Here is a 9,146-nt window from a genome sequence, read left to right on the forward strand (position 1 = left end):
CTTAATAGTGTAGCATAGTGTCCTTTCCTGTTATACAGTTGTATTGCTTTTTGTGTCAGTAATATCTAATTGTAAATAAAAGATGGTTATGTGTATTGTGTACTTTTTATTAGTATAATTCACCTTAACAATGTAGAATAGTGTCCTTTCCTGTTATACAGTTGTATCACTTGATGTGTTACAAGTATTTAATGGTATACAAAAGATTGTGATGTGTATTGTGTACTTATTAATTTGTATGATTCACCTTAGTATTGTAGTATAGTGTCCTTCCAGTTATACAGTTCTATTGCTTGATGTGTTAGGAGTATCTAATTGTATACGAATGATGGTAATGTTTTTTATTTACTTGTCATTAGTATAAGTTACCTTAATAGTGTAGCATAGTGTGCCTTCCTGTTATACAGTTGCATTACTTCTTGTGTCAGTAATATCTAATTGCATATAAAAGAAGGTAATGTGTATTGTGTACTATTTTTTAGTATAATTCACCTTAATAGTGTAGAATAGTGTCCTTTACTGTTATACAGATGTATTGCTTGATGTGTTAGGAGTATCTATTCCTATATAAAAGATGGTAATGTGTATTGTGTACTTATTATTAGTATAACTTAACCTAATAGTGTAGCATAGTGGCCTTTCCTGTTATACACTGCTTTTGCCACTGCATGCTTTATCTAACATCTTTGTGAGGGAACAATAATAATAATTAAAATGTTGTTATGTCAAATTTTCTACTGTCCTTAATGATTTTGAAATGAAATTGAAACCTAAGTGGAGAGAATGGAGATATTCAATTTAGTTTTTATATGTGTAGAGATCAACTGATTAAGTGAAGCAGGTTACATGTAGTGATGCATATATGTGAAGAGAGATTGAGATCTGTATTGAGTGAAAGTTCCTACGTGTAGTGATGGATGTACATGTAGAGATCGAGACATGTATTCAGTGACAGTTCCTACTTGTAGTGATGGATGTACATGTAAAGAGATCGAGACCTCTATTGAGTGAAAGTTCCTACATGTAGTGATGGATGTATGTGTAGAGAGATAGAGACCTGTAATGAGTGAAAATTCCTATGTGTAGTGATAGATGTGTGTGTAGAGAGATCAAGACCTGCATTGAGTGAAAGTTCCTTCGTGTGGTGATGGATGTACGTGTAAATGCTGGAGAGGGTGATATAGGAGGGATGAAAGAAGACAGAAATAAATGAGTAATATAGAAAGGAAGAGAGACAGAGAAAAAGAGTTCTCCAAAAAAAAGTGGAACAGAATGAGAGTTCAGAACAGGGTGTGTACTTAGAAGTGACACATACAGCGAGAGATGAACTTCAGTCAGAAAGTGTGTGGGAAGAGATGACACTTGTGAAACATGTTGTAGAAGATAGAACCACACTTAAAGAGAGTAGGAAATCTAGAGAGTGCTTTAGAGTAACTTCACTCGCAAAACGAGAGAGAATACACCAGGTACATGTGAAGGGCTAACAAAAATTTTTATTAAGTGCAGTTAATAACATGGGTTTACCTTATGAGATCGAGAAAGTTCTGAGACAAAGAGGGCACTGCACACACAAGTCGATCAGAAAGACTGGCAGTTGTGACCAACAAGGCCACATTTACTGCTGCTTCCTCCTCCTTTTAGGTGCTGGTGGAACACCCATACTAGTCCCTGCCAAAGATGGTGCTTCAGGTGTATGGTGGGCTGATGATGAAGGCTTTGCAACAGAAGGCAAGGGGCATGTTTTGTTCTTGCTGTTGTCTGGACAAAAATTCCTATTTTTTTATATAATTACCACTGCCTTTCTGCTGATAACCCCTTTGGTAGTACTACCTTTGGCAGTGTATCAGAAGAAGGCAGGGTAACATCATCTCTCAATAAACTTACTTTTCCAATGCTACTTTCTATTGATTTTTGAGCTAAGAAGTCTCCCTGCAGTTGTCAATCTTTCTCCAGTGTGAAATGGTGCATCTTTTTTTATCATGTCTATGCACTTAAAAAAACATTGCAGAAAGCCCGTCCAATCAAAGCATTGCACAAAAACCTCTTCTGTGCTAGATCCAACCTATTGGGAAACATTCACTACTGCAGATTCATAAACAACTTTAGCAATATCCTCCAAGAAACCTACTGCAATCTTCCTAAAAAGCTGTTTGATGAGCCCAAAGCACCAGTCTGGTGAAAACTTAGTATGCCCAACTGGAAGGAAGGAGATCTTGATAGATTAATTCCTGTGTGTCAGTACTCTCCCGGCCAAATATTGAATAAGAGTATTATTCTTATTTTGACCTGTACAGTTGTCAGCATTGAGATGGATCATACTACCATTGATGCCATGGTTTTCAATGTAGTGATAGACATAGCTGACAACAGTATTTGCCCCGTGTCCCTTGCCTTATTCACTAGGTATGTAAACTTCCTGGGGAATGCTTTACGGCAAACCCCAAACAAGCCACATTTCCTTGGTGTTAAGAAGTAGATGGGACCAGGCTGCAATAGATCACTGGGGTAATGCACCTGCATTTATTAATTTTAGGATAAAGATGTGTAAGGATACTTACTGACTTACTTGTTGTGCGTAGTGAAAGCTATAGTGAACTTCGAGCTCCACTTGGTTCACTGGCCTTTTGATGGTTAGGTTCAGCTTTTTGATGGCACCTATAGTCCTCTTCAACACTTCCCTGAAATAATCTCTCTGCCGCCTTACAAGATAAATATTCTCCTTTGCAGCTACTATTGCCTATGAAAACATCAAACATTTACTGACACATCAAGCAATACAACTGTACAACAGTGAATGACACTATGCTATGCTACTAAGGTGATTCATACTGATAATAAGTACTCAATACACATTACCATCTTCATTTACCATTAGATACTCCAAAGACATCAAGCAATACAACTGTACAACATTGAAGGACACTATCCTATGCTACTAAGATGAATTATACTAATAATAAGCACACAATACACATTACCATCTTTTATATAAAATTAGATACTCCTAACACATCAAGCAATACAACTGTATAACTGTAAAGGATGCTATACTATGGTACTAAGGTGAATTATACTAATAATAAGTTCACAATACACAATACCATCTTTTTCATGCAATCACATACTCCTAACACATCATGCAATACAAGTGTATAACAGTAAAAGACACTATAATATGGTACTAAGGTGAATCATACTAATAATAAGTACACAATACACATTACCATCTTTTTTTACAATCAAATACTCCTAACATATCAAGCAATACAACTGTACAACAGTGAAGGGCACTATGCTACGCTACTAATGTGAATTGTACTAATAATAAGCACACAATACACATTACCATCTTTTATGTACAATTAGATACTCCTAACACATCAAGCAATACAACTGTACAACAATGAATGGCACTATGCTATGCTACTAATGTGAATTAGACTAATAATTACACAATACACATTACAATCTTTTATGTAAAATTAGATAATCCTAACACATCAAGCAAAACAACTGTACAATAGTGAAGGACACTATTCTATGCTACTAAGGTGAATTATACTTATAAGTACACAATACACATTACATTCTTTTAGATACTCCTAACACATGAAGAAAAAGTACTGTGCGTTCATGTAGTATCATTATTCTTCATCTTAAATGTAACATGAAAATAACAAGTTAACTAAAAACAAAGTTATTGACTAAGTGATAGTATTTTAAAGGCAAGAATAATTACATTATTAAGAATGTTAAATGTGCCTCGGACTGACACTCAGTCTCAAACCCAACATTCCGTAAAATTGTAGTGCTGTTTTTCTTGCATGTCCAGCATAATTCCATCATTGGCTTGATGCTGTTAATGTAGGGAACATACTTTCTCCATATTCTTTTAACCCTTTAATGACCATTGACGCATTAACGCGTCATTAATTAAGTGCAATTGAAAAACAATTGACGCTTCAACACGCTTCAACACATACACATTCAACACATAGCAACGTTGTTATTAGAGGCCCGCAGGCATCAAAGCTCTCAGCTGTCTTGTGGTCACTGAAGTGTAACTGTGTGTGGGTTGCTGTTACTACCATACCTGTTAATCTTGAGTGCTTTCCTGTAGGGTTTCAACCAGTTTCTTTAGAAGGTATAACAGCATTGCATCATTAAAATAATACATTATATGTGACCATAATTGACAAAAGGTACATTATGGCGGGTAGTGAAATTTGTCTTTCTAGCCTAAGAAATCCAACTTCCTGAGCCCCATTTATCATAAAATCACTCCACAGGATGCAAAAAGTTACCATGAAACTTTTAGAAACAATGATTGCCTAACAAAGCACTCACAGGTTGAAATTTTCAATTATAACAATCAATTTTAAAATCCGCCATAAGGGCCCTTTTGTCAATTATGGTCACATATTGTTAAAAAATAAAGAGCTAAAATGACAACATATTCAAGAGAGGAAGTACTAGATATGCTTGATGATGATAATCTTGAAGTAGATGACTTGGAAGATATAACATGAAGAAAGTGATGAGGAATATGCTTATTGTATGGAAGATGACTTAGATATAGAGAATGATGAGGTTGCTGTAGAGGACAATGACTGTGATGTAGACTTTGATGTTGAATCAGATGACGAGGAGGATAAGCAGGACGATGAAACTGTAATAATTGACAACAGTGATATTACTGATATTGAAAATGATGACCTTGATAATACTATCAAGTAAGGTATCACAGAAACATGAAATAATGATTATTACACTAAGGTACAATTCTTCAAATGTTGAATGGACATCACACCTAAAACCAGTAGTCATAAAGCCTTTCACTAGTGATGTTGGTCCTCATACTATCTTACCACACTTAGCAATTGGTCGGTTTGAATTGTTTTTCACGTCATCCATAATTCCAAACTTTGTGGACCAAACCAATCTGTATGCATCTCATTGTATGTCACCAGAAAGTTTTCAATCATGGGAAAAGGTATGTCAAGAGGAGATAGAGGCATTTCTTGGCTTTAAAATACTGATGGGGTTAGTCAAATTACCATCACTTTTGGACTATTGGAGTAAAGATGAGACTTACCCACTATAATGCTATTGCAAGCCGTATATCTAAAAATCGTTTGAGATTCGCAGATACTTACATTTTGCCAACAACAGCACACTTTCACCCCCAGGATCACCATATTACAACAAGTAAAATAATTATTCTCATCATTACTACCTAAAAATAGACTAGGGAAAGTGCAGCATATTCTAAACATGATTAGAGATAATTTCACTATCCCTTATAATCATGGTAGAGATGTCAGCATTGATGAAGCCATGATTCCTTTCCAAGGGAGGTCAACCCACAAGCAATATATGCCTATGAAGCCCATAAAAGGGGGGTTAAAGGTATGGACATTATCTAACGGGAAGACAGGATATGTAAGTCAATTTGAAGTCTACACAGGAAAGAAGGGTAATTCAGTAGAGAATGGACTAGGAGCATCTGTTGTAATGAACTTATCGAGCCATCTAAGAAACAAGTACAGAAACGAAACTTCATCAAAACATGTAATATCATAACATGTTTACTGTAATAGGTATCATCAAGTCTATTTTGATATTTGATAACTTTTTTCCAGTGTCGCTCTTTAATGCAATCTTCACTCATTGGGATAGTATGGATGTGGGACTTTGAGGAGCAAATGTAATTGATTTCCAAAAGACTTGAAATCATTTGTCAAGATAGGACTACCTGATAGAGGAGACAGTAAAATACGACAATGTGATGACCTAACTGTATATGTGTGGCAAGACAGCAAGCCAGTTGTGGCAATAGCAACGAATTCTGACCTCCTGGAAATCACCTCAGTCCTGAGATAAAGTAAAGATGGGATTTCCAAAAGACTTGAAATCATTTGTCAAGAAAGGACTACCTGATAGAGGAGACAGTAAAATTCGACAATGTGATGAACTAACTGTGTCTGTGTGGCAAGATAGCAAGCCAGTTGTGGCAATAGCAACGAATTCTGACCCCCTGGAAATCACCTCAGTCCTGACAAAAAGTAAAGATGGGAGTAAAAGTAAAATTGACTGTCCACAAGCTATAAACTTGTAGAATAAGTACATGGGGGAGTGGACAGAAATGATCAAATTTGTGGCTTTTGTTTTGTATGAATGAAAGGAAGAAAGTTCTACAGATATATTTTTTGGTTTCTATTCGATGTTTCCATTACAAACGCTTACTTTCTTTGTCGATACCACACTTCATTAACTGTCAACTGTGTCAAAAAGTTTCGCTCAGAGCTAGCTTGGGAATTGATTGGATCATTCAACAACAGAAAGCGTCGTGGACAACCTCCAACAACTGTCATTATATGATTTTGTAGCAGTCATTTCCCTGAAAATTTAAATCAACTTTTACGATGTCATCATTGCTACCACAAAAAGAAACGACACGAAACTGTGTGGATATGAGGATTGTAACGTACCTCTCTGTCACATTAGACTTGAAGATGACTACTTTCTTCTGTTCCACAAGTCACTGTAAACAACAGACATGATAGTATTATAAACTTACACAGACCCAAAACACAGAAACAGATAACTGGGATATAATATACAATAATAATAATGTGCTTATATAAGTCATCCACCATGATAAACAAAAACTACTATACAAATGATACACAAGCATACTGACAAACAAGTAACACAAAAACACTTACCAACACAAGTCACACATACAATACTGACAAGATTATCTAAAAAGATTATCTACAGCCTATTGATGCATCTTACATAGACAGACAGATATCTCAGTATCAGTTTTCATTATATAATATCATAATACGCATCTAAAAGACAATCATTATGGCTTACTTGTTTCTTGACTGGGTGAAGACAGTGACAATAGGTCATTTTCCATCCTTTCACACAGCTTTCACTACAGGCAAACTTGCAGCATGGATGCTTGTAGCTAGGTAATACTGTACACTGCAAGAGCATGCAATAACCACGCCCATAAACCACATTCCATTCTAAACATTTTTCAAAGATGCTCAAAAAGGCAGCGAAGTACTGTCATTCATTAACTTTCCGGAATATTGCACAAAAACATTATTATTATAACCAAAAGGAAGTTTCACAGCCTAAAATAAAACTACTATGATGAAAAAGAAGCTTTCAACCTCTGCCTTTTTTGAAGCCACACCCACCAATTGTAGCAATTATAGTATAGTGCAAAAAAAGGCTAAGTAGCTGCACAGTAGATGCTCTGGATATTACCAGCGAAGTACGGTCTTGATTCGCATTAATGCCACTCCTCCTATCTTGAATGTAGAGTACACGTAGAGTAGGTGCGGTCTACATGTAGCAGGCTTCAAGTGTACCACGTGAGTCAAAGCACCTCGTGCTAGTACTGTACTCTACTCTACCATTGACTGCTCTTTTGCACAACGGTACTACTTACAGCCTGGCCAGGATTTCAAGATGAGCGTTAGGCAGCCCAGAAAGTAGATGGCAGATGTTATAAAACGTAAGTGGTTTATTTTAGGCTGCCCGAGCAGTTACAACTCTGCTGTTTCCATTAGCTATGGTGTATTTGGTCTACCTTAAAGACAATAAAACAGTCTCCATTAGTGATGCTCGGGATATCGTTAAAGACTTTTCTGGGTTGGAAGGTGGCAGCCTATGTCATGTGAAGGTTAGGACAAAGATTTTCCAAGCTACGGTGGTCACATACGGTTAGTTAACCATGAGCTGATGCATAGTGAGGATTGCAAAATCGTTTCAGTTTTAATGCTATCCATTCATGTCACATGTATACCGTATGAAAGGAAATTTTGGAGGGACTAAAATTTTGGCGAATTGCTAAAATTTTGGTGATTGGCTAATTTGTAGCCATGTGTCATTGAGCATGCGCATAATGGCTCAAAATGGTGAATTTCTATTTTGGCAAATGGCTATCAAAATGCCGAATTCGCCAAATTTAACTACATCCAAAATTTCCTTCCATATGGTATATACTGATTATGTAGGCTCAATAGAAGAAGTGAGAAATGTTGAGGAGCAATTTGTAAATAAGATCTACAATCCAGAATTTATTGTAGAAGCCGATGATGATGGTACTGAAAGGAGTGGTATTAGTACCAATAAAAATGACCAGGCACTAATGAACAATGCAAATAGTAGTGATCTTGAAAAAAATACTGTAGTGATGAAGACAGCTACACATAATTGCTCAGCAGTGAAAAGGAAATCTATTGATAAACGCGAGGCAAAATTAATGTACATGATATAGCCAGGAGAAAATGATAATTTTTATTATTGAAGATTCATGAAGGTATTGTAGTTGAGGTTTCTTTTAAGTTCAAAGTTTAACAATATAGTTGCTTTAAATTTAGTAAAGTATAATTATATCAATAAAGTAATTATGGACTATACTGATTTATTGTTCTTATTTAGAACAAGGAAAGTAATCTAAGAAAAGTAGAAGTGCAAAACGAAAATAAAGTGTTAAACAGATAAAGAAGAAAGAGTTAAACGGTTTGTTATTAATTTGATAGCAATTTGCATTACATAGGTTACACGTATGGAGCAAAAACTTTCCGTTACAGTTGTTGCTGCATCCGCTAATTCACAAAGTGATTCCTCTACTGCTTCATTTGGGCTACCTTCTGAAACTAAAACTGCTGTATCCTCTGCAGCTTTTTATATCCTAGACCTGTTACATGTGTTTCAAAATCAGCTCATGCTATTGCTACATCCAAACCATGCACTGTCTTAAATTTATCAGTGTCTTCAAGTAGTAGTAGTGGCTTGAATCACCACCACCTGTACCTCAACCTATTGGCACAAATGGTCCAGGTGATTATCCCGAATAGTAATAATTATTGTAATTTTTGATGCCTGCCATTAATTTCTATGTTACTTTAACATGCATTCTGAAAGAGTACACCCTAATGTATACTTCAATATATTTGTATGCATATTAGCTTTTAATATGTATAATATGCAATGTCTGCTTGTTTGCATACATGTAGTATGTCATTTATAGAAATAGTTCACTTTCTTATGGTTCGAGTTGACAAATTGGAAAAACAAAGCCACTTCTTGATTCTCGGTGTAACTACATTATGTCTCAT

At 35.8% G+C, this 9,146-nt stretch overlaps 1 protein-coding gene across 1 annotated transcript; it reads left to right on the forward strand.

The window, feature by feature from the left end:
• The first annotated feature begins 4,557 nt into the window (after positions 1-4,557).
• LOC105312233 (uncharacterized) lies at positions 4,558-5,104 on the forward strand. Its single transcript, XM_011404718.1, has 2 exons — positions 4,558-4,733; positions 4,777-5,104. The coding sequence occupies exons 1-2, from the start codon at positions 4,558-4,560 to the stop codon at positions 5,102-5,104; spliced, it is 504 nt and encodes a 167-aa protein (XP_011403020.1).
• Positions 5,105-9,146: the final 4,042 nt, after the last annotated feature.

The sequence above is a fragment of the Amphimedon queenslandica genome, unplaced genomic scaffold (genome assembly GCF_000090795.2).
Source record: "Amphimedon queenslandica unplaced genomic scaffold, v1.1 AMPQUscaffold_13464, whole genome shotgun sequence".
Taxonomy (NCBI): domain Eukaryota; kingdom Metazoa; phylum Porifera; class Demospongiae; order Haplosclerida; family Niphatidae; genus Amphimedon; species Amphimedon queenslandica.

Bases quoted from the DNA above. Each gene is read 5' to 3' on its own strand.
- LOC105312233 (XM_011404718.1), top strand. From the start codon at position 4,558: ATGGAAGATGACTTAGATATAGAGAATGATGAGGTTGCTGTAGAGGAC. The intron at 4,734-4,776 runs GTAAGGTATCAC...TATTACACTAAG, and splicing joins GACCTTGATAATACTATCAA to GTACAATTCTTCAAATGTTG.